This window comes from Piliocolobus tephrosceles, chromosome 6, assembly GCF_002776525.5.
Source record: "Piliocolobus tephrosceles isolate RC106 chromosome 6, ASM277652v3, whole genome shotgun sequence".
Taxonomy (NCBI): Eukaryota; Metazoa; Chordata; class Mammalia; order Primates; family Cercopithecidae; genus Piliocolobus; species Piliocolobus tephrosceles.
In genome coordinates this window covers 140795704-140822875 of record NC_045439.1, presented here as the reverse complement: position 1 = coordinate 140822875, position 27172 = coordinate 140795704, and the positions used below count along the sequence as shown (strand labels likewise).

The following is a 27172-nucleotide window of genomic DNA, read 5'->3' as shown; positions in this document are numbered from 1 at the left end:
CTAAAGTCTTTACAACTATAATCCTCTTTATAAGAAGCTGTTTCTAGACAGAATAAATAGATTGCTTGATTTCTACAATTGAATTTAAAACGAAAAACATACACCACCAAATAAATAAAAATGCCACACTGACCTAAAATGTAGTAAGGAATACTGTATTTGTGGAGCTAATCCGCTGTACTCTAATTTGTTTTGATCATTGTTGGTATTTGCTTTAGTCTAGAATAGTGGAGATTCGAAAATGATGAAAAAACTAATAAAGTAATTTCTGAGAACTTGAGAGGAAAAGTAAAACCCTCCTTAAAATAACTCTACTCAAATGCTCTCTATTTTCTGGGAGACTTGGCACTCTGGGTGGAAGGTTAATTCTCCTTCCCCTGGGTATTCTTGTGAGTGAGCTTTAAAACTGCTAAAAATAAACAAATCCAATTCCTTATTTGAAGGCAATGGCGAAAGCATGGCAAAGACTAATTTTCTTTTTGAAGTCCAAGAAAAGTACGGACTTCCTGAGTCTTCATTATTTTTTTTCTCCTTAGGAAGTGCTAAATGTTTCAAACTGGAGAGAATTTGAATATGAAGCATTCCATGGAGAAAGGGTTAAGTGAGAAACTGAAATACCTTAGTGCATTTCCACTGCTCTCCACTACACCTCCAGGACAAATAAGGATGAGTTGTCAAGTTAAATATAAGCAGTCAAGTGACTGAATTATAATTTACTCTGTGCTCAATTTAAATTAGTGTGAGGCTATTAAAATATACAGTATAAATACGGCAATTCATCACAAGCTGTCATGGATGACTTCATTTATTTGCTGGAGTGGCACACACTTCACTAAAGGGAAAGAGAGTAAAATCACAGGTCAAATTAAGCTGCTATTCTGTTTTAATTCACTTATTTAATCTGTGGCAACATAATTGTCTTTTACAGTATGTACAACTCAGAAAGGAAATTTGGGAGGATTATAGCCAGTATACAAATGATTAATCAAATGGTCCATTTAAATGCTAGTTTAAAAGCAGCAGAAACCCAAAGCAGTCAAAGAATGATAATCAGCACATGCAATATACAATGCTAAGAAATTTCCTGTTAGATGGATTTTTCCCACTTAGAAAACAAACAATACTGGGAAATATATTAAATCCTCCAAGCATTACTACTTGAAAGATTTTATAGAATACATTAATGGTATAAAAAGGTTCTGTTTACAAGATGGCTAACAGTATTTTTGTTTTCTGCTCTACTTATCTGCAATTGTCTTGACTACCTACACCAAACAAACACACAAAAAGGTAAAAACACATTTCATGAATTACATATGGTCATTATGAAATAGTTATCTTTAAAATGTGATTAGCATCATTTTCAAAATGTTCTCTTTGAGGCAGAACATTTTCTAAATTCAATAGTGTAGAACAGAAATTCATGGTGCATTATTCTTTCCAAAATTCAACTTCTTTAAAAAATATCTTGTAATATATTCCTACCTCAGAAGTCTAAAAAGGGAAATATTTACAATATGCTTTTTTGTCTAAAAAATTAGAACATTTACAAGCATAACATCAGAAACATTTTGAGTAGGAAAAGTAACAGATTTTCAAGGACTCATCTAATTGTGCCCACAGACATTCAAACTGTGGGTCAAACTGACTACTTTACTTGGAAAATTAAATTTCCCTCATCATTCCATGCAGGCGTCAGACCCTGCAGATGATTCTGTTTGGACAAGGACTGTGATGTGCTGCTCTTCGCAATCCCTCTGTGACACCAGGCAGCCCCGTTTCACAGCTGAGGTCACTGGGAGGTTCAAGTGACATGCTTGAAGTCACACAAAAGTCAGGAGAGGGTCAGGAAAAGATCAAATACGCTTCTAACTCTTAACCTTCCATTTCACCCTTTAATATAAAAAAAAGCTACAAAATATTCTGGGTGAGAGCAATGGTCCATATAAAGAATGCTATGAGATATTTCGTATGTGAGCTGAACTTGCTTTTAAGATGTTACTTTAAAAGATGAATGAACTAAAGAACAAACAGAAGAACAAAAATTTATTCATTCAGTCATTCAACAAATTATGTGTTGAACACTTACTCATTATGTGTAATACTTTGTACTATACCCTGTACGCAAGGATCTACAGGAATCACGGAGTAAGGCAAGAAGATAAATAAGATTTGTTTCCCACTTACAAAAAGATTTCAATATAATAGGGGAAATGTACAGGTATACTAATAGCAAAATACAAGGCAGTTGGTGATAACACCCTTAAAAGGCATATACAGGGAATTCTAGAAAGATTCAAAGAAGAAAATGAGTGAGTGAGAGATAGACCATATGTGACAAGGCTTATCCAGAAAAGTTCAATGGAGGAGCAGGCTTTTCAGCTGATCCTTGAAGGGTGTTAAAGATTTTGATAGGTGGAGATACAGGTGAAAGCATTCTAATTAGAGAGGAATACGCGAATCAAAGTGTTGAAGTGAGAAAGTACCTGAGTTCAGATAAGGCAATGAGTTCAACTTAAAAGACATACAGGACTGAAACATGTAAGATAATGCTATAGAAGCTGACTGATGACATATAGTGGAGGATCTTGAATTCCATCCTCTAAAGTCTTTAGTTTATCTGGGAAGTGACGTGAAGCCACTGAAGACTTTTGAGAGGGAAAGAAATGTGACCAGGATGATCCTTGGCAAGGCAAATCTGAGAGCAGTGAGCAGCACCAGCAGGGGGTTACAGGCATTTAGGACAAGACTACCCAGGTTTAACTCCTGGCTCTACTACTTATCAGATGTGGGACCTTGGTCAAGTTATTTAACTTCTCTGTGCCTCAGCTTTTGTAAAATGGGAATCAATAAGAGTTACAAAAGGTTGTTGTGAGTATTAATTTAAAAAATGCATGCAAAATGCTTAGCATTGCATAAATCATCAATAAATGGTAGCTTCTATTTACTGAGAACAATTCAAAATCTGGTATACATGTCTGACAAGAAAAAAGCCAAGCATCTGGATTAGAGTAGTGTAAGGAAAGCAAAGGGATATTAGATCTTTATCAGACGCATAGTTTCCAAAAATTTTCTCCCATTCTGTAGGCTGTCTGTTCATCCTGTTTATAATTTCCTTTGCTGTGCAGCTCTTTAGTTTAATTAGATCCCATTTGTCAATTTTTGCCTTTGTTGCAATTGCTTTTGGTGTCTTCATCATGAAATCTTTATCCCATTCCTATGTCCGGAATGGTATTTCCTAAGTTGTCTTCCAGGGTTTTTGTACTTTGGGTTTTACATTTAAGTCTTTAATTCATTTTGAGTTAATTTTTGTAATAAAGGGGTATAAGGAAGGAGTCTATAGAAATTTGTAAGAAAAAAAACCCCATTAAAAAGTGGGCAAAAGGCATAAACAGACACTTTTCAAAAGAATATATACACGAGGCCAACAATCACATGGAAAAACGCTCAACATCACTGATCATTTGAGAGACGCAAATCAAAATCACAATAACATACCATCTCATATCAGTAAGAATGGCTATTACTAAAAAGTCAAAAAATAACAGATGCTGGCAAGGTTGTGGAGAAAAACGAATGCTTCTACACTGTTGGAGGGAGTGTAAATTAGTTCAACCATTGTGGAAGACAGTGCATTGATTCCTCAAAGACCTAAAAACAGAAATACCATTTGACCCAGCAACCCCATTACTGGGTATATACCCAAAGGAATACAAAGCATTCTATTATAAAGACACATGCATGCAAATGGTCATTGCAGCACTATTCACAATAGCAAAGACATGGAATCAACCTAAATGCCCATCACTGGTAGACTGGATAAAGAAAATGTGGTACATACACACCATGAAATACTATGCAGTCATAAAAAACAATGAGATAATGTCCTCTGCAGGAACATGGATGGAGCTGGAGGTCATTATCTTTAGCAAACTAACACAAGAACAGGACACCAAATACTGCATGTTCTCATTTATAAGTGGGAGCTAAATTATAAGAACACGTGGACACATAGGGGGAAACACCACACACTGTGGCCTATCAGAGGGTGGAGGGTGAGGCAGGGAGAGGATCAGCAAGAATAATAGGTACTAGGCTTAATACCTGGGTGACAAAATAATCTGTACAACAAACCCCCATGGCACAAGTATACTTATATAACAAACCTGCACATGTACTCCAGAACTTAAAAGTTAAATTAAAAAAAAGAAAGGAAGAGGTACTAAAACACACACACACGCACACGCACACAAATCAACAGGCTTCCAGACATTGGACATTAGCCAGAATGGGGCAGTGATCCCTGAAAGATGAAAACAAATGAGATGAACCCTATGATTCCCCAGCTTGCTGACCAGAGAGTTTCCAGGCCCCAGTGCAGGGAGGGGAACCCAGGCAGAGATAAGCCATCTCCCTAAGGTGAGAAGACAAAACTGAGAGTCTGAGGAGGCCAAGGAAGCTAGAGAAGCAGAGGGCAGAGAGCTGGCAGAGGGCCTGAGGGAGAGTGCTCCAGAGATCTGCCGAGCGGGTCCTGGAGTCTTCAGCTGAGTAATGAATGATCTGTACATAGATGTCAGGAGATCACCTGAGGCCAGGGAGAGAACCACGAGAAAGGCTCAGAAGAAACAATCTTCAGATTAATACTGGGCAAGAAAAGTTTGTATTCCCACCAGTCAGTGTGGAAAACCTTACAATTCCCAAGGCACTGGGTAGAGTACTCAGAAGAGTACTACCTCAGTTGCACAGGGAAAATTAGTTCTAGACTAACCACTGGGCTGGTACTGTCTAATAAAACTTAAAAGCAAGCCTTGAAAGAATCAAATTATTTAAAAGTCACTAAATAATATCTCTGTATTAGTCAGGGTTCTCTAGAGGGACAGAACTAACAGGATAGATGTATATATGAAGGGGAATTTATTAAGGAGTATTGACTCACAGGATCACAAGGTAAAGTCCCATAATAGGCCATCTGCAAGCTGAGGAGCAAGGAAGCCAGCCCAAGTCTCAAAACCTCAAAAGCAGGGAAGCCAACTTCAGTCTATGGCTGAAGGCCTGAGAGCCCCTGGCAAATCACTGGTGTGGGTCCAAGAGTGCAAAAGCTGAAGAACTTGGGAGTCTGATGTTTGAGGGCAGGAAGTATCCAGCATGGAAAAAGATGAAGGCAAGAAGACTCAGCAAGTCAAGTCCTTCCAACTTCTGCCTGCTTTTATCCTAGCCACACTGGCAGCTGATTAGATGGTGCCCACCCAGATTGTAGGTAGGTCTGCCTCTCCCAGCCCACTGACTCAAATGTTAATCTCTTATGTTAACATTAACTCAAATGTTAATCTCTGTGAATGTTAACACCTTCACAGACACACCCAGAAACAATACTTTGCATCCTTCAATCCAATCAAGTTAACACTCAATATTAACCATCACAATCTCAGAATAAAGTTCAAAAATATTTAAAGCAGAGCAAAAATATCCAGCACCCATGCCACATGTCTGGTATCCAATAAAAAAATTATAAGGCATGACTGCTCTGCCTAAGCAGAGTAGTCCATTCTTTTATGCCTTTACTTTCTTAATAAACTTACTTTCACTTAAAAAAAATTATAAGGTATGAAAAAAAAAGCAAAAAATACAACCCAAAGTGAGGAGAAAAGGAATCAGTCAAAACTGATCCAGATATGACACATATGATGGAATAAGTAGATAAGAAAGCAGAGGAGGCCAGGTGCCCTGGCTCACACCTGTAATCCCAGAACTTTGACAGGTGGAGGCTGGTGGATTGCTTGAGCCCATGAATTCCAGACAAGTCCGGGCAACGTGGCAAAACCCCATCTTTATTTATAAAAATTAAAAAAAAAGCAGAAGAAGTTTTGAACATGTTAAGCAGAGACATTAAAGATGTAAACACCAGCTTAACACCAGTGATAAAGAAAAAATCTTGAAAGCAGCCAGAAATAAAGCCAATTCTAATGTACAGAGAAACAAAGATTTAAAATGGCAGTAAACTTCTCACTGGAAAGAAAGAAAACAGTGAAACGAAATCTTTAAAAAACTGAAAGAAAACAACAGTCAACCTAGAATTCTGCATCCAGCAAAAATTAAAATACTTTCCAAAAATGAAAGTGAAATATAGATTTTGAGACATACAAAAGCTGAAAGAATACCAAAAGACCTACACTATATGAAATGTAAAGGAAGAAATCATTCAGACAGAAGGAAAATAATATACATGGAAATCTGAACCACACAAATGAATGAAGAGCACTGGAATTGGTAAATACATGAATAAAAATAAAATACTATTTTTCTTACTTTTTAAATGTCTTTAAAAGATAAATATCTAAAGCAAAAGCAGTGACAATGTATTTTGGGGTTTCCAGCATATGATGATGTAAAATGCATGACAATAAAACAAAGGCTGGAATGAGGGAAATGAAAATACACCATTGTAAGATTTCTAAACTATAAAGTGGTACAGTACTATTTACATAGGGAGACTATGTTAAGTTATGAATTCTAAAGCCATCACTTAAAAAGGAGGGCATACAGGCAGAACAAATAGAAAACAAAGAGCAAAGTGACAGATTTGAATCCAACCATATCAATAATCATATGAAATGTAAATAGTCGCAATCCACTCACTTAAAAAGCAAAGACCATCCAACTGGATTAAAAAATAAGACCCAACTATATGCTGCCTACATGAAATACATTTCAAAAATAATGACACAATAGGTTAAAAGTAAAAAAAAATCATGCTAACACTAGTCAAAATAAAGCCTATAATTTAATATCAGACTATAAATTTCAGAGCAAAGAATATGATCATGGACGAAAGTTACTTCATAATGTCAGTGAGGCCAATTCATCAAGAGGACCTAACAAACATAAATGAACCTAAGAATATATCTTCAAAAACATTAAGTAAAAAATAGCAGAACTGTAGGCCATAATTATTGTTGAGTATTGTTCTTTCAATAACTGATAGAACAACTCGATAAAAATCAGCAAAGCTATAGAAGAGTTGAATAACACTATCAGTTAACTTGATCTAATTGACATTATACAATACCCTACACAGTGGATGATACATCCTTTTTTTTTTTTTTGAGATGAGGTCTTACTCTGTCACTCAGACTAGAATGCAGTGGTGCAATCATGGCTCACTGTAGTCTCAACGTCCTTGGCTCAGCGATCCTCCCACCTTAGCCTCCTAAGTAGCTGGGACTACAGGCACACACCACCATGCTCAGCTAATTTATTTTTTATTTTTTATTTTTTGTTTTTTGTAGAGATGGGGTTTTGCCATGTTGCCCAAGCTGGTCTCGTACTCCTGAGTTCAAGTCATCTACCTACTGAGCCTCCCAAAGTGCTGGGATTACAGGCACAAGCAGGTTATACATTCTTTTCATGTTTACAAGGACTGTTTACCAAAATAGATCATATTCTGAGCCATAAGTCTCAACAAATTTAAAATAATTCAAGTCATAGGAAGGGTGCTCTGTAACCACAATGGAATTAAATTAGAGATCAGTAATAGAAAGATGGAACATCTCCAAATATTTGGAAACAAAATAACACACTTCTAAGAATTAAAAATTCTGCCTGTTTTGAAGAAATGGTAAATTTCTTTTTCTTAGATTATGACTTATTATACAAGTTACATAGTTTTTGCCTAAAAGACCAACAAGCTCAGGGCTACACAAGCGTTTAATCACAATAATCCTATCTGCTCTTAAATCATCCATTCATTCAACTCAGTGTGAGTATCTACTATATTTTATAGAATCTAGAGATACAAAGTGATACAGTACAGTTCTTGTCGTAAAGCCCAGTTTAATGGTCAGGTCTAGTGAACAGTACATTTGTCAATCTCAACTATTTTCATTTACTGACAGTCTCTACTTTCCTAACAGCTATTCTGTAAATATGGCCTTTCTTTAAAATTGCTTTTAATCCTTTCAGAAAAAGCTGTTGGCCCCTTGCCACACCCAACTAATGCATAATAATTTTAATATTAGTCTATATAAACATAATTCAAAATGTATCAAATTATGAAAAATGTATCATGTACTTGGCAAGGCCAAATAATGATAGATTTCTGGATGATTTATAACACGGTTCCCCTCTCCTGGAGTAAATAACCTAGAATTGACTATCTTTAAATATATCATCAGCAACAATCTAAGACTTCTGACAAAAAAAGGAACAGAAAAGTAACTCAATGGATGGGAAAATAGTGCTCAAGTTTTAGTGAAAGTATTCTCTTAGTGAAAAGGGAGCTCAGGAGGTACAGAAAAGTTAATCCAATGCCAAGGCACACAACAGAGCTACACACTCAGCACCAAGGTGGTACGATCGAGCCACACTCAGTGAGTGCCGAGGTAGTATGACAGGGCCGCGTTCAGTGAGCACCGAGGTAGTATGACAGAGCTGCATTCAGTGAGCTGAGCGCCTCTGTAAAATGTGGGGGCTGTAACCCGTGATCTCCAAGGTCTCTTCCAGTTGTACAATTCTATGGACCTATATGGCTGAATTGTCAAAGAAAATATCTCAGAGGAAGCTCTGTTGTACCCCCTCACAAGTTATTTAACTTATTAAAACTAAACTTGATAAGGCCACATAACACATTCTAGGTGCTGTACTAGATGTGACATGGAAGAAGAACTCCGGATTTCATCAGCAGTCAGAGGCTCTGAGTCTTAGTTTCGGTTTCAACTTACTAAAAGGTATAAGCAAATCTAATGTAATTGCTCTGATTCTTAGTTTCCTAGATGAGAAAAAAGATGCAGAAATATATGCTATACAACTGTTAGAGAAAGAGACCAATTTCTCACTGTGGATAGCTAAAAAGGTGTCTTGGAGACAAACCATGAAAAGATAGATGGACATCAGAGGGATGAGCAGTGTTAGTAAGTTATATAAAAGCTGCATGGTGTAACAGAGATGGGCTTTGGAGGCAGATGAACATTTTACAACCTGGCCTTATCCCTTCCAACTCTGTGATCTTTGACAATTCAGCTTTCTGAGTTTCAGTCTCCTAATCTAAAATAGACAGGCTTACTGTGTAATTTAAAGGATTAAATATAATAGTTATAAAACATCTAGCATAGCTGGGTGTGGTGGCTCATGCCTATAATCCCAGGACTTCGGGAGGCTGAGACAGGAGGATCACTTAAGCCCAGGAGTTCGCGACCAGCCTGGGAAACATAGTGAGATCCCGTCCCTACAAAATATAAAGAAAATTAGCCAGGCATGGTGATACACACCTGTGGTCCAACTACTCAAGGGACTGAGGTAGGAGGATCTCTTGGATGTGGGAGGTGGAGGCTGTAATGAGCCTAGATCACGCCACTGCACTCCACCCTGGATGACAGAGCAAGACCCTGTATCAAAAATAAATAAATAAATAAAAAATTTAAAAATCTAGCATAATACTCAAAAAATAAAAACTTTAATTACTAAAGGCCTGGAGACTGGAGATAAAGGGCATGACAGGAAGTAACAGATTGGTAAAGCAGAGGGCATGTTTATAAAGGTAGGTGGGTGCCAATATGTAGAGGGCCTGAACAATTTGTGGGGAAGGTCGGGGGCAAGGCAGGCCTGACCAGTTAGTTAGCTAACAGCCCAGAACTGGAAATGGGGTTCTGTGGGGTTAGGACTTCATTAGCAAAGGCTTCAGTCGTAAGTGCAATTCAAGACAGAGTCCATTAAGGAAATCTGAGATTTAAAATAACAGGAAGATCAAGCACCAGCAGTGGCAGAGATTAAACCCAAAGTGGCATGGCAAGACTGGGATGCTGAAGTTTGGCAGAGATGAAGTGTGAATTACAAACTACATGGGAACAAGTGAGGAGCATCCTAGGTAACTGCCTGGAACGTCCCTGAGTTGTGTCTAGCCTGACTCTATTGGCAGGTGTGGTGCTTGGGTATTTCAGTATGCTGAAGGAGTCAGAAGCAAAGCAGACATCTTAGGCTTTATGTTGTACATGATTGAGGAAGGCAGTTAGCAAGACACGGTCAGATCTGTGATTTAACTTCTCAAATCTATGGCAGAGTAAAAGGTGCATAGGAAAAGAAAAGACCGAAAGTACAGTGAGGAAGTTATTTCAAAAGTCCAGGTAGGAGGTAATGTGAGCTCGATCCAAGACCATGGTAATGAGGATGGGAATAGAAAGAAAGTAGCAAATGGATATATTTCAGGGAACAATTCTAACAGGATACAGCCATTCATAGGATGTGGCATATTTAAAGAAGGAAAAGGAATACATTACTAGTAAGGTTTTGAGCTGCATGACAAGGAAGATGGTGATGCCACTTAGCAGGGGACACAGAAAGAAGTCTTCTCTTCTTGGCAAGAAGAATCACAATACACGGAGTTTACAACTGACTATTTTAAGGCATACTTAAAAGATCTTCAGGTGCCTGAATGTCACCAGAGGGCCACAGCTTCCCCTACCCACCATCTAAACTTTAAACCATTTCATCTCCTCTTTGACAATATCTGTGACTCAGGCTAACAGAGGAAAGGAAAGAGGTGAACATCAAGAATTTCATAAAATGTATCCCGTACTTACCTTTACAGCTAATATTTTCCCACTTGGGACATGATATGCTCTATGGGAAGAAAAAAAAACCAAAATCATTTGGGATCACTAAACAACCTACAAAACGGTTAAGGACATAAATGTAAATCCAAACATTTCTGCAGCAATGGGATAATGGTACTTTCAAAGAACACTAAAAACAGTAGTAATTTATATTTATATGGAGCTTAATGGTTTACAAAGTGATTTACTACACATTACCTTAAAACAACTCTCTGAGGTAATGCTGATACATTATTATCCTCCTTTTATAGATGAGAATTCTGAAGCACAGAGAAGTTAAACAGTTTGCCCAATGGCACAAAGTAACTAGTAGCAGAATGAGACCTCAAACCTAGGTCTTTTGGCTCCAGATCCCTTATGACTGTCACTGTGTGTGTAGGTTCTCTATGTCAAGCAGTATACAGAGCCATTTTGCTTTCTTTTTTTTTTTTTTTTCAATTTTTTTGCTTGTCTTTTTGCCTATTTTTTTCAGTTACACATGCAGATAAACTACATCTTAACAGTTCATCAAAACAAGCTCAAAGGAACAGATACAGTGAAATAACTACAACTTAAATCAAGAAATATAAGTGTATTCATTTATGAAAAAGAACGAGAATAGGGTTTACAGAAATAAAATACCATTACTATCCATCAAGACCTTTTGTGTTTATCTGATTGAGTGAGTGACTGATTCAGACAGGGGCTCTCTCTGACACCCAGGCTGGAACGCAGCCTCAAACTCCTCAGCTCAAGCAATCCTCTCACTTCAGCCTCCTGAGTAGCTAGGACTATAGGCACATGCCACTATGCCCAGCTACTTCTTAATTTTTTTTGTAGAGACAGGGTCTCTGGATGTTGCCCAGGCTGGCCTAGAACTGCTGACCTCAAGTGATGCTCCCACCTCAGTCTCCCCAAGTGCTAGGATTACAGGAGTGAGCCACCGTACCTTTTATGTTTAAATGAAATGTGGCCTTTACACATATACTGTGGGGACTAGATATTCTGAACATTATTTAGAAACCATCTGCAACACATTTTTATACAATAATAATTTCAAAATAAACCACATAACATAAACAAGCGTTGTTATTGCAAGTCCATGAAAATATTAATATAAGGAAGCAAGTTAGTTTCGAAGAACTAAAAATCTTGCCCTGTAGAGGATTTTATACACAAGCTAAGATCAGACGGCTCTTCCTCTCATCTGGTGTTAAGATAGGAATGGTACAGGGAAAACGGGGAACAGAAGTTAGTGCCTCAGGAATTCCTCATCTTCACCTGCCCAGTTGTAAAACATATTTAATAAGCCCCCAAACTTCCCCTTTCTTAAAACAAAAATAAAACCAAAATTTACATAATCCACTACTGCCAACATGGAAACATCATTTTCTGCTGTTCTGCAGAAAATTTGGTTGCTCTGACATTTTTTTTTAAGACATTTATTCAGCATCATGATCAGACTATTACATTTAGCAATCAATAGCATGGGTGCAAAAAAAAATCTACATTAAAACACTTTGTTGGAATGCTTTAAAGTTTCCACAGAACAGGAACTAAACTAACCTGTTACACAATTAGAAAAATACAGTCCTTGAGTTTTTTGCTCATCCACATGAGCATCTGTCTAAAACATGTCTTCTTTGTAGCAGCTAGGCCCTGCCACCACTGTGCTTGGCTGAGTTCACAAATGTGTTGTAACCTGTAGCTTCCCTGTCACTTCTCTGGCTCTCCTCTTTTGCTAAGCTTTGTTTCCTGGCGGTAATTAAAATCTTCTGCCACTGCCATAGCTACTGCTCCTACTGGAACCACCATAGCCACCTTGGTTTTGTGGCTGGGCAAAGTATTGGCCTCCGTCACCATAGAGGCCAGAGCTTTTGCCTCCAAAGCTTCCTCCCTTCATGGGTCCGAAATTTGAAGACTGATTGCTGAAACTGCCAAAATCATTGTAGCTTCCACCACCTCCAAAATTGCTTCCATTGTTACTAAATCCATTATAGCCTTCTCCACTGCCAGCTTATTCACCACCACCACAGCTGCCATTAAAGCCACCAGGACCACTTAAGTTTCCTCCATTACCAAAGTTGTCATTCTCACTAAAACCACCTCCACAACCACTACCAAAGTTTCCAGAGCCACTTTGACCTCTGTGGCTGGCTGAAGCACTAGCCATCTCTTGCTTTGACAGGGCTTTCCTAACTTCACTGCTGTGGCCATTCACAGTATCGTACTTCTGAATGACAGTCTTATCCACGGAGTCATGGCTATCAAATGTTAAAGGCAAAGTCCCTTTTCTTGCCACTGCCTCAGTCAGTCATGATTTCAATCACTTCAATTTTCCCATATTATTCAAAATAATCTCTTAGGTGATAGTCTTCAGTGTTTTTGTTTCTTTGTTTGTTTTTTAGACGGAGTCTCGTTCTGTTGCCCAGGCTGGAGTGCAATGGCATGATCTTGGCTCACCACAACCTACACCTCCCAGGTTCAAGCAATGCTCCTGCCTCAGCCTCCCGAGTAGCTGGGATTACAGGTGCCTGCTACCACAACCAGTTAATTTTTGTACTTTTAGTAGAGACAGGGTTTCACCATGTTGGCCAGGCTGGTCTCGAATCCCTGACCTCGTGATCCACCCATCTCAGCCTCCCAAAGTGCTGGGATTACAGGCGTGGGCCACCGTGCCCGGCCTTCAGTGTCTTCTTTAACCAACAAATATCTTTTTCACAGTTAAGTGGGCACCGGGTCTTTGAGAATCTCCTCTTGAGACAGCTCTCTTTGCTTCCACAGCTCTTCCATCCACCTTGGGTGGCCTTGCATTTCCGGCTGCATCCACTTCCTCCACAGTGGCATATGTGACAAACCCAAAGCTCCTGGAGCGCTTGGTGCTTGGATCTCTCATGACCACACAGTCCGTGAGTGTTCCCCATTGCTCAAAATGGCTCCTCAGGCTCTCGTCGGTTGTTTCAAAGTTCAGCCTCCAATGAAGAGCTTCCTCAGTTGTTCAGGCTCTTTAGGAGACTCTGACTTAGACATGACAGCAGGGGGAAGAGAGACTTTAAGGATGTTTCCTCTGCAGTGTCCACAGGCAGAAAGGACTGACACAATTTTTTAACAGCTTCATTGAGATATAATTTACATATGATAACATTCACTTGTTTTAAGGGTACATTCAATACTTTTTCGTACATTTACAGAGTTGAACCATCACTGACAAGTTTTTGAAGGTGACTGACTTATAGAAATAATTTAGTTATTAAGAGCCTATAGGTGGCCGGGCGCGGTGGCTCAAGCCTGTAATCCCAGCACTTTGGGAGGCCGAGACGGGCGGATCACGAGGTCAGGAGATCGAGACCATCCTGGCTAACATGGTGAAACCCCGTCTCTACTAAAAAATACAAAAAAAATCTAGCCGGGCGAGGTGGCGGGCGCCTGTAGTCCCAGCTACTCGGGAGGCTGAGGCAGGAGAATGGCGTAAACCCGGGAGGCGGAGCTTGCAGTGAGCTGAGATCCGGCCATTGCACTCCAGCCCGCGCGACAGAGCGAGACTCTGTCTCAAAAAAAAAGAAAAAAAAAAAAAAGAGCCTATAGGTATTTATAATATCGTTACATGTAAAAAGTTACAAATTCAGGCAAGACTAGGAAACTACATATATAAAGCATATGTATATACTTATTCAAATATATGATTGTTATAAGAACTTACTCATTTTGCTTTTCCTACTTGAGTAGACTAAGGTCAAGCCAGTTATGGAAGGTAAACTTAACTTTTATTATATGAATTAATTATAAAGAAATTCAAGTATATCTCATTTAAAGGAAAAGCAAGATTACAAAATCAGGTGATGACTGTTTACTTTATCAAAGAATTATTTAACCTTTGAAAATGTCTAAAGACATTCTCAAATAATGACCTCATTGGTATTTCTAAATACTACTTATAAAACTTTAATCAGGTTGGGCGCGGTGGCTCACGCCTGTAATCTCAGCATTTTGGGGAAGCCAACGCAGGAGGATCCCTTGAACCCAGGAGATCAAGACCAGCCTGGGCAATGTAGGGAGACCCTGTCTTTAAAAATAATAATAATAATTAGCTGGCATTGTGGTGTGTGCCTGTAGTCCTCTATAGTCCCCCTGTAGGGACTACAGGGGCTGAGGCAGGAGGGTTGCTTGAGCCCAGGAGGTCAGGCTGCAGTGAGCTATGATCTCACCACTCCACTACAGCCTGGGTGACAGAGAGAGACTCTGTCTCAAAGATATAGAAAATAATTATAAAACTTAATCAATTATTATTTTCTTCAGAGACAGGGTCTCATTCTGTCTCGCAGGCTGGACTGCACTGCTGCGATCTTACTAGTTCATTGTGACTTTGAACTCCTGGGCTCAAGCGATCCTCCCACCTCAGCCTCCCAAACTGCTGGTACTACAGGAGTATACCACCATGCCTGGCTAATTTTTTTTTTTAAGTTTTTTAAGAGATGAAGTCTTGCTATCTTGCCCAAGTTGGTCTCAAACTCCAAGCCTTAAGCGATCCTCCCACCGTGACCTCCCAAAGCACTGGGATTACAGGTGTGAGCCACTGTGCCCAGCAAAATAATTTTTTATACTTTGTACAAAGTGATACACATTTTATAAGTGGAACCCTATCCCCTATATTATGTTTTTTGTTTGTTTACTTGTTTAAGATGGAGCCTTGCTCTGTCGCCCAGACTAGAGTGCAGTGGCGTAGTCTCGGCTCACTGCATCCTCCGTCTCCCAGGTTCAAACAATTCTCCTGCCTCAGTCTCTCAAGGAGCTGGAATTAAGGCGTCCACTACCATGCCTGGGTAATTTTTTTGTATTTTTAGTAGAGACAGGGTTTCACCACGTTGGCCAGGCTGGTCTCAAACTTCTGACCTCAGGTGATCTACCAGCCTCCCAAAGTGCTGAGATTACTACAGGTGTGAGCAACCACACCTGCCTGAGATGTGATTTAAAGGAAATTAGTAAGTTTATTCCATGTAAATACAAGTAATATAATATGTAAGACTTTATGATATATTATTTTTCCCCTTCCATATCACAGATTCTTCCAATTTTAACTTTTAAAAATATTGTATATTAGAATCACTAAGCAAGAATTGAAATATAAAGACAAATAATTAAATATACACACAAGGATTCAAAAGTTGTAAAAAGATCAGTGTTGTTACTTTGAATAAGCAACACCTGGATGTTTGAGACCAGCAACAGCGATAAGAAAATGATTAGCAGATAGTCTGATATACATACCATACTGGACAGTTTGGCAACTTAATTAGCTTGTCAAGAAAGCCGATCTCTTTTCTAAAAGAAAGGTCTCCTATTTCCAAGTGAATTAAAAGGAGAGGCTTGATAATTTAATTATGATGCACGCTAATTCATCCGTGGAAGTTTGGGTTCGATTTCGAGCAATAAAGATGCTATGTGGTTTGGTTTACAGTACAATGACAGTACCAATTTAACATTTAATCATCAAGGAGAAGTGGATGACAAAAGGCAATGCCAGGCATGAGTCGAGTGTATCCCTTAACTTTGCAAATGGTATTTACTTAGAGAGAAGGAATTTGTTTACTTTCAACAGATACTGCATCTCAATTGTCTTGACCTTCCTCAACAAATTAATTGTAAAGTGATTAATGAAGTTTGAATGGAGGCTCTGGTTACACCAAAAGACAACTATACACCTCTGCAATGTTTTAATTAACAGCTAACACTTCAAATTAGTTTGTTGTTGCCACAGTAATTACCTGTTCCAATGACTGCATGGAGGAAGCATGTTTATGAGATATTTTTAGTGCTTGGTCCTTCAGTGTTCCATTTTGTTTGTGACCAGCACAGGCCTTCTTGGAACAGTCCCAGCTCTTAAAATTGAGCACACACACATACACTTTGCCACGGCAAAAGTTAGTAGCCTGGTGTAAGTTTTTCATATATTTAAAATAACAAAGAGCCCAGTACAAGAGAATACTTACTATCCATACTTTCTTATTTTATTTTATTTTTTGAGACAGAGTCTCACTCTGTCGCCCAGGCTGGAGTACCATGGAGCGATCTCAGCTCACTGCAACCTCCGCCTCCCGGGTTCAAGCAATTCTCTGCCTCAGCCTACCAAGTAGTTGGGAGCCGCCGCCACGTCCAGCTAAGTTTTGTATTTTTAGTAGAGATGGGATTTCACCGTCTTGGCCAGAGTGGTCTTGAACTCCTGACCTCATGATCCACCCTCCTCGGCCTCCCAAAGTGCTGGGATTACAGATGTGAGCCACTGCGCCCGGCCCCATACTCTCTTACTTCATTTGTAACAATAGGTTCTAGATGACCAGACAAAGAAGTTGGTCTTAACTTTTAAACTTGGTATAGAATTAGATAATTTATTGAGCTAGTAGAAAATACAGAAAATTATTTAACCTAATCCCCTTCTTTCATAGCAGAAGCACCCAAAAGCCAGGTTATATAACTTAACCAAGCTCACACAGCCAGTGGCAAAGCCAAGACTGGAGACACAACAGAATATGCATATTTTAGGACCTAAAGGAAATAGACGGTGATGTTTGGCTGGGCACAGTGGCTCATGCCTGTAATCTCAGCACTTTGGGAGGCCAAGGCAGGTGGATCACCTGAGGTCAGGAGTTTGAGACCAGCCTGGCCAACATAGTGAAACCCCGTCTCTACTGAAAATACAAAAAATTGGCCGGGCCTGGTGGCGGATACCTGTAATCCCAGCTACTCGAGAGGCTGAGGCAGGAGAATCACTTGAACCCAGGAAGCAGAGGGTGCAGTGAGCCGAGATTGCACCACTGTACTCCAGCCTGGGCAATAAGAGCGAAATTCTGACACACACACACACACACACACACACACACACACACAATAGATGGTGATGTTTAATTTTTTTACCTGTATTCTAGGGCAGGGAAACACATAATCCAAAATTTACAAAGGTACTGACCTATTTCAATCAGGCAAAGGACCATTATAACCAAATTGCTCCAGGTAAGGAAGCATTCTGCAATCACTGCCCATCTATCCTGGGAGACACAAGAGCAAAGGGGGTGGGCTCTGAAGTCACTGACAGCTCGAATCCTAGCTCTGTCACTTCTTAAACAAGGATTTCATCATCTGGCCTCTGGTTACCTCACTGATCTCTGCTTCCACCAGTCTCCCTTATGTACAATACTCAACTGGTCCACCAAACGTGCTCCTGCCTCAAGGCCTCTGCACCTACTCCTGAGGGCTGGGCCGCTTTCTCTAATACATACCTGGCTTGCTCCATTGCTTCCTTCAGTCCTATATTGTTCCTTTGTCTTTCCTACATAAAACAGCACACTCTCCCTTCATCTTCTTTTTTTTCTTTTCTTTTTAGAGATGGAGCCTCACTCTGTTGCCCAGGCTGAAGTGCAGTGGCATGATCTCAGCTCACTGCAACCTCCACCTCCTGGGTTCAAGCAATTATCCTGTCTCAGCCTCCTGAGTAGCAGGGATTACAGGCGTGTGGCACCAGGCGTGGCTAATTTTTGTATTTTGAGTAGAGACGACGTTTCACCATGTTGTCCAGGCTGGTCTCGAACTCCTGATCTCAGGTGATCCACCCATCTTGGCCTCCCAAAATGTTGGGATTACAGGCGTAAGTCACCGCACCTGGCCACTTTCTTTATTCTTCACAGAGTTAGAATCACCTGATAAAATTTATTAATTTATTATGTTTCCCTCCACAACAAATGAAGCTCCATGAAACACAGACTTTCTTTATTTTATTTTATTTTTTTTTTTTGTTCACTGCTATTATTTCCAGTGCCTAAAACTACATCAGGCACATTTTACAAATAATCATTAAATATCTGAATGAATAAATGTTTTTAAAGTGTTCTAGGTCTATTTTGGTTTTTATTTTTAAGGCAATTTCATTAAGTTTTCCTAAGAAACTGCCCATTTTGTGTTTTCAAATTTATTGTCATAAAGTTATTCATTGGATCCTATTATTTTTAAAATCATTGTTATGTCTAGAATTACGTTCCCTTTTCATTCCTAATTTTGTTATTTCTGCTTCTTGCTGTTATATTTGATAAGCTTTTCCAAGGAACCAGCTTTTGGTTTTGTTGAATTGTTTCTTGAATTTTCACTTAATTAACTTTTGTTCTTCTGTTTTTTTTTTTTTTAACTTTTGTTCTGTAGTATTTATTTCCTTCCATTTTCTTTGGGTTTACTCCCTGCCCCACCTTCTTGATTTTCTTGAGTTAGATGCTAAGCATATAATATCCAGTTATTCTTTACGAAGATATGTATATAAACCTATCCTTTAAGAGTTACTTTGGTGCATGTCAGGAGTTTTCATATTAATACATGGTATCTGTGGTTCAGTTGTAAATATTTATATTTTCATAACATTTCTCTAGTAATATCTTTTGCCTTAAAGTCTATTTTGTCTTATGTTAATATAACCACAATAGGAGCATTCTTTTGATTAGTTTTTGCCAGGTATTTTCCCCTACCCTTTTCCTTTCAATTTTGCTGTGTCTTGGTATTTTAGAAATTTCTCCCAATACAGTCTAAAATAGCACATAGCTGTATTTTTAAAAATGCAACCTAATCTATTAGCTGCTAATATTACTCTACTTATTTTTTTGTCATTACTGATATATTTGGATTTATTTCTACCACCTAATTCATTTAATTTACACCTATCACCTTCTCTCTTCCTCTATTATACAGAATTATTCTCCCTTTATTCCATCTGTTTTGAAGTTATGCATTCTATTCACTGTGTTTTAGTTACCCATATAACTTTTAACAATCATACCTGACTTAACAAAATATAAATTGCCACCTATATCCTTCTCCTAAACAATATAAAAATCCTGGAACATTTTAACTTCAATCAAGCACTTCTCATCTTAACATATTATTTTGTCCAGTCTTTTTGTTTGACTTCATTTTGAATTATTACTATCGTTATCCTATACAGTCAGATTTACTTAAATGGTCACCATTCCTTCTTTCATTTTATTCCTTTCTGAATTCAACTGGATGCCATTCTTTTATTTCTACTTACTTCCCTACCTACTAGATTTCATACCCTGTGGTTTCATTTATGTATTGGTATCAACTACTCTATTGCCTTATATGTTCTAGTTATAAATTATTATTTCTCTTCAACAGTTATTTAAATGCACAGGTATGTACTTTAACTTATCAGTAGTCGTTTTTTGTTTCTGTTTTTGTTTTGAGACAGAGTCTCGCTCTGTCACCCAGGCTGGAGTGCAGTGGTGCAATCTTGGCTCACTGCAACCTCCGCCTCCCAGGTTCAAGCAATTCTCCTGCCTCAGCCTCCCGAATAGCTGGGACTACAGGTGCCCACCATCACACCTGGCTAAATTTTTTTTTTTTTTTTTTTGAGATGGAGTCTTGCTCTATCGTCCAGGCTGGAGTGCAGTGGCACAATCTCCGCTCACTGTAAGCTCCGCCTTCCGGGTTCACGCCATTCTCCTGCCTCAGCCTCCCAAGTAGCTGGAACTACAGGCGCCCGCCACCAGGTCAGGCTAATTTTTTGTATTTTTAGTAGAGACAGGGTTTCACCACGTTAGCCAGGATGGTCTCGATCTCCTGACCTCGTGATCTGCCTGCCTCGGCCTCCCAAAGTGTTGGGATTACAGGCCCATCACCCAGGCTGGAGTACAGTGTCACAATCACAGCTCACTGCCGCCTTGAACTTTTGGGCTCAAGTGATCCTCCTGCTTCAGCCTCCTGAGTAGTTGAGTCTACAGAGTGAAGCAGCATGCCTGGCTAAATTTTATTTTTATTTTTTGCAGAATGAGGTGGTCTCACTATGTTGTCCAGGCTCGTCTTGAATTCCTGGCATCAAGCGACCCTCCTGCCTCAGCCTCCTGAGTCGTTGAGACTACAGAAGAGTACCACCATGGCTGACTAATTTTTATTTTTACTTTTTGTAGAACAAGGGTTCTACAAAAATGTTGCCCAGGCTGGTCTTGAACTCCTGGCCTCAAGCAATCCTCCAGCCTTGGCCTCCCAAAGTGCTGGGATTACAGGTATGGTGTTCACTTTATTTAACTATATTGTAAACTCTAATTACCTAACTATGCTATAAATTCTTAATATAGGGTCTCTGTTGTAAGTTTCAAGGGGAAGGTCAAGGTCTGTTTTGTTCATTACTATATGCTCAACCTCTTCCACAGTATATGATACATTCTCTTCCTAGATCCTTTTTTTATATTTAATAATTAATGCATGTCTCTGATTGCCAGGCAGTAAGCGAGGCAGTGTGGATACAGCAGAGAACAAATGAGACCAAGTCCCTGCCCTCGTGATGTTTACCTTCTGATAGGGGCTGACTGACAATAATCAAATAAATATACAATATGTGAGGTGGGGGTAAGTGCATTGAAAAAAATGAAGGTAAGGATACAGAGACTGATCAACATTAACGACATGCTATTTGATATTAGGGTTGGGGAGGAAGTCAGGAAATGCCTCTCTCTTCAGGTTACATGTGAACAGTATAAGAGCACACCATCCGGACATCTAGGGGAAGGGGAGTCCAGGTAGAGGAAACAGCAAGTTCAAAAGCCCAAGGTGGAAATATGTGCTTGACATGTATGCAGAAGCAGAATAAGCAAGAGGGCTAGCTGGGGGAGATGAGGTCAGAGAGGTAAGGAAAACAGACTGTGTAGCACCATTTAGGCCATGGTGAGGACTCTGACTTTTATTCCAAGTGATATAAGAGGTCATGAGCAGAGGGGGAGACCTAATATTTTAGAAAGATCACTTTGGCTGCTGAGTGGAGAGAACATATTGCAGGAAAGCAAGGATAGAAACTGGGAGGCTTTTGCAATAAAATCCTAGCAAGCAGTAATAGTGGTTTTGAATAGGGTAGCAAGAAAAGAGTGATGAAAGGTGGTCAGCTTCTTGAAATATTTTTGAGGAAGAACCCACAAGATTTGTGGGTAAAGGTATATATAATCTGAGATAAAAAGAAGGATGAAGAAAGACTGCAAAGTTTTTGTCCTTAGCAACTTGTAGAATAGAGTTTCCAGTTACTGAGATGCGAAAAGCAGTAAACGAAGCAGGTTTCCAAAGAAATCAAGAATTCAGTTTTAGATAATTTTGAAATGCCTAGAGGACATCCAACTGGTAATCAGATATGAGTCTGAAGTTGAGGACACAGGCCAGGGCTACAGACATACATTTGGACTTCCTCAGCATGCAGATGATATGTAAAGCCATGGAATTACACAGACTCACTTAGGAAGTGAATTAAACACAGAAGAGGTGTAAGGACTGGAACTGAGGCTCTCTAAATGGAAAGGTCAGAAAGATGAGAAGAAAACAGTAAAGGAGATGAGAAGGTACAAACAGTAAGCTAACAACAGACCCCAAAGAACGGGGTCCCTGAGGCCATGAAAGTTGATGTTCTATCTCCCCCACTGCCAAGTGAAGTACTTTGCACAGAGTGTTCAAAAAACATGTGACTGATTTCAAAAGCAATACTTAGGGACAAATCCAACTGACTATATTATCTACTCTTTGAAATGTGAAAGATGAGTCTAGTACAATACATAAAAGGTTAGAGGTGTGCTCACCTTCATCTAAACTGTTAATGAGAATTTATTAAAAGATACATCATTACAAAGAGTAAACTGAATTTCTAGAATAATCTTCAAAGGTAAGGAAAATAGGCAGGTCACAGTGGCTCACATCTGTAATTCCAACACTTTGGGAGGCTGAGGTGGGAGGATTGCTTGAGTCCAAGAGTTCAAGACTAGCCTGGGCAACATAAATTATACCTCATCTCAACAAAAAATTTTTAAAAATTAGCTTGGCATGGGGGCACATGCCTGTGGTCCCAGCTACTTGGGAAGTGAGGTGAGAGGATCACCTGAGCCTGGGAGGTCGAGGCTACGGCAAGCCATGATCGTACCACTGCACTCCAGCCTAGGTGACAGAGTGAGGCTCTGTATCAAAAAATAAATAAAAGTAAGGAAAATAAGTATGTGAAAATAACATGTTAAAAAGTCCACACAGGACAGAAGGGGGAAACAACCTGTATTCAAATTCCAACATCTGGACTCCCACACAAATTTATGCCATGCATAAGATCAACTGCATCTGGATTTTACCATGTTTACTAAAATTCTTTATGCCTAGAATTTCAAATTCTAGGAGAACCAAAAAATATGAATCGTCCCAGCTGACTCTTGTTCACAAAATAAATAACCTAGAGCTGATCATATATTTTCTGATAAAGCTGGTACAATCTCATACAATTAAAGTAGGCATCTATTTTCTATGGTACTATTCCGTATATTAATTTCTAAACATATTCCAATCAAATTATTTTAAATTATGAGCAGAAAGAATTTATAATAGGGAGCATATGTGCTTTCCTAGTGATTGTGAGGTAGGATATAATTAAAGAAAGAATGGGGGAGGCTGGCCTATAATCTGACTCTAAATATTTCAGATTTCAGCATAACTGACAATACCCTATGTCATAAATGTCAATTTATTAGCAAAATAGTTATCAAAATGAGTATGGAAATACCCGTTTTTTGCCTCTTGGAGAAAAGACCTGGAGTGTAATTGCATGTATAATGACTTTTAATCACAATGGCAAAACAGGAACACTGAAATGACAGTATTGCCACTGTTCTATGAAGGTCACAGGGCACTTCCTTCATTAACCACATGAACTAAATGCCACTGACTTAAATTCTACTTCTCACATAACATACTTCAAAGAAGGTTAGTGAAAAGAGGGACACAATTACTTTGTGAATTATTTATAGAGTGTTATCAATTGTTGAAAGGTTCTCCAAATGGATAGGAAACCTAAGAAAATAATCCAGCCACTAAAACAGTGAAAGCAATGGTTAGGATTTGGCTCAAGAAATAACCAGTAATTAAAAAGAGATGGTCTCATTCTAGGTAAGCAAGAAAGAAAGTGATGGTTATTTTGTTCCCTGTGTCCCTTAAAGAACAGGCAGAAGACAAGAAAAATGGTGAGCAAAGGCTATTTTAAAATAAATAAAAGTTACAAATGTATTTGTTGTTATTAGCTCATTGCAGAGCTAGCTCACTCTCTCAAATAATAACATCAGTTCTTTGCTTTTCATGCAGAGATTTCACAGCTTGCAAGATATCCTGTATTCCCTGATTCTCTATTCTCTGAGTGCCCTAGGGATTTATAGGACATCCATCAGAGACATGGCAGAGGTAAAAAGACAAAGGAAAAGAAAGCTCTCTGAGATCTGATTCATTATGAAAAAGTTTGATGAAGACAAGACAAATAAATCATTATCTAAAATGCAATTCTTAATTCTCCTCATTGGCACAGGAAGTTAAGAGTTGCTCACACTCAGGTTCAATTATTAAATCTACTTCCTTATTAAAACATGGCATTGGTTAAAGCTAATATACTATAGGATCATCAGTTTCTATACTTACAGAGATGATGCTTCTTTGCTCTTTGTGTGACATTTTATTTATTAACCAAAAAAGCCTCTGCTTTTATGTAAATTTAGAATAACAAGATACAAGTCTTTCTTCAACTTAGAAGTTTCCATTTCAAAGACTTTATAGCGTTGGCATAAAGGAAAACTAAAACAAAAAGAAGGAAGATGGTAAAAATCGAGGGGGTTAAACTATTAGGAGATACCCCCATGAGGCTATGAATCTCCTACTTAAAACAAGGAATCTGAGAGTTGATTTTATTACATTTTCCCAGAAGATTATAAGGCTGAACAACTCTGAAGCTAATACAAAACAAGCAGAAGGTTTCTCTGCTGTATAAAGCACATGAGTACACAAATACTGACACAAACAAAACAAAAATCTTTTGGTATCTTGCGAGATTAATTTTAAAACCCTCTAGATGTCACCTTTTAATGCAATGATATGGTTTCAGCAACTAAATGTAAACTAGCTGTGGTTCAGCTAATGAAAAATATAATTTTTAAACTTTAAATTAAATAAATTTAAATTTTTAAATTAAAATTTAATCCTCTAATTGCTTGGCCTTTTTAGAAATTGTTCGCTTGGTAGGTTTATTTGAAGGTAGATTTTATTAACATGTTTAAGACTAATGGCCAAGCTTCGAAATTTCAACATTCTGTCACGTACTAAAGTAGCCATCCACAGAAATACTTCAAATAGTTTCAGGGAAATCAACACTGACAGTTGTTGCCTTCCATAATAGATAAACACATTAGCCAGGCTCTAACTGTTAAAATAGGAAATCCAAAGTAAACAGCAGTTGTAAAAAGAAGCTTTTATGTAAACTGTACTAGTTCAAATAGTAGTCTTTGCCAACCTTCCTTCTGCCTAAAAACCCATTACAGATGCTTGACTACTGATTGCAAAATAATTTGTGGTTAAGAAACAGGCCAGGCACAGTGGCTCACACCTGTAATCCCAGCACTTTGGGAGGCTGATGCGGGCAGATCACCTGAGGTCAGGAGTTCGAGACTAGCCTGGCCAACACAGCGAAACCCCGTCTCTACTAAAAATACAATAATTAGCAGGGCGTGGTGGCACATGCCTGTAATCCCAGCTACTTGGGAGGTGGAGGCAGGAGAATCACTTGAATCTGGCAGGCAGAGGTTACAGTGAGCCAAGATCGCACCATTGTGCTCCAGCCTGGGCAACAAGAGCAAATCTCTGTCTCAGAAAGAAAGGAAAAACAAAAAACAAAAAAACAGAGCCCCTCATACTGTTTAGGTCTCAAGTCAAATATGTTGTTAGGTCACAGATATTAATTTCAAGATAACTGATTGTACATAGGGCTCATAAATCAACCAAATGGATGATATAGGGAACTTGGCTAGATTAGAAAGATTTTCGATAAGAGAAAGCTACTGTAACTCTACATTTGCCATTTCTTCTTTCTGTTTACTCTGGCTATATACCCCTTTTTACTCCCATACCTGCCTCAGAGTTAATGTAGTCATCACTACCTCGGTATTTCTTCCCCAAGTTGATGTGGCCTGGTTGAAGCCTTTAACACTCTCCACATCAACTAGAGTAATGTCTTTTAATATATGGTCTAAATACCTTTGAGATCAAGGAAGCTACAGTCATACTGATCTCTTGATCAAGGATTCTGAAAGAATGTAGTGGGCAAACAGAGAAGCAAGAGATATAAAGCCTAATGATGAGAAGGAATGAAATAACTGGAATTGTTAGAAAATATATGTGGGGGGAAATAGAAATACCCTGAGGATTAACTAGCCCTGAGGATTAACTAGCTAGGAAACTCTCTCCTGAAACAACTTGATAGCCATCTAATCTTTGCTCACAGTTTCTGGGAAAACTAACAATAAATTACTTTCCAAAATCAGATACATAAACGGCTACTTCAGAAAACCTTCTTATTCTAATAATTAATATTCTATTGTGCTTCATCGTTTATAAAACATTTTACATACAGTAAAGCTATTTGATTTCCACAAAAATTTGTGAGGTAAATATTATTATTATCACCACTTTATAGATAAGGAAACCAAGGCTTGGTGATGTTACTGACTGCTTCACGATTCCTATCTGTAAGTACTGGAGTGGGAAGTAGATTTGGGTCCTCTGAAGCCAAATCCAGTGCATGTCCCAACAAGCTTTGCGTAAAAATAAACTGGTTGCTTCTAGATCCTCTAATTTCAGTTGTCTTCAACATTCTCTGGATATGGTCAGTGTTGATTTTTTAAAAGCAATAGGGAAAATCGATTGAATGGCTCACTTTTCAGAGTTGCATTAACTTTTTCAGGCCACTCGGGCACAATTTACTAAATTACCTCTTCTAGAACACTAAATAGTACCCTAGTGGGTCAAAGAGTAAATGCACCTCTGAAAAGTGAGCCATTTCTTCCCTTCTTCCCCGTAATATCAGATGTAATATGTCCCCTATGACAAAAATATTAACCCGTTTCCATTAAAAACTCAAGAAATTGTCCCACACTAGATAAAATGAGTATGGAGAAGCTTCCCTAGGGAGCAGAGAAGGAGCAAAAATCTCTCTTCTATAATCCTGCCCACAATACTGTTGACAAGTCAACATGAACTTACATAAAAAATATGTTTTTCATTCAATGCAGATTTATTTTAATCAAGACCTCAAAACAGAATAAAAATATAAATTCAAAGCTGATGGTTTCCAGGGGGCAGATGCAGAGGATATCATGATGGCTAGTTTCATCCTACATTACAGTGTTTAAAAATAAGCTCAAGCATTCATCTTGCTTATGAAATAATAGATATATCCCAAACAACTGGTCTTTCACATATATCATTATACAGTAGGTAATCTCTCTGACTGAATGAAACAAACATTCCTTGGCTGGCAAGTAAGCATGTTATTACTTCTGATCTCCATAAAAGCAAACTCTCTGATACATTTTTGAATTGTCTTAGGAATAGCTATTGAGTGATTTAACATTTGCAAGATACCTTAGCAAATCCAGTCTTTTAAGTTTTCTGCACTGTTTGTGCCTTACTCTTCTGGAAGATGGCTTTGCAATGAAAATAAGACAACTTTAATTTAAGAATCATCCAGCTTCTAATTAAACTGCCATAGG

The 27172-nt window shown here is 38.6% G+C and overlaps 1 protein-coding gene and 1 pseudogene across 20 annotated transcripts in view; both read right to left on the bottom strand.

The window, feature by feature from the left end:
* The window catches only part of MAP2K5 (mitogen-activated protein kinase kinase 5), a 273801-nt gene that overhangs the window by 176248 nt on the left and 70381 nt on the right, over positions 1–27172 (bottom strand). For all 20 annotated transcript variants that reach the window (XM_023220742.2, XM_023220744.2, XM_023220756.1 and 17 more), the window contains one exon: positions 10572–10611. In XM_023220742.2, the coding sequence (XP_023076510.1) occupies positions 10572–10611 (40 nt within the window). The remainder of the gene's footprint in view (positions 1–10571; positions 10612–27172) is intronic.
* Positions 12182–13757, bottom strand: LOC111548342 (annotated as a pseudogene).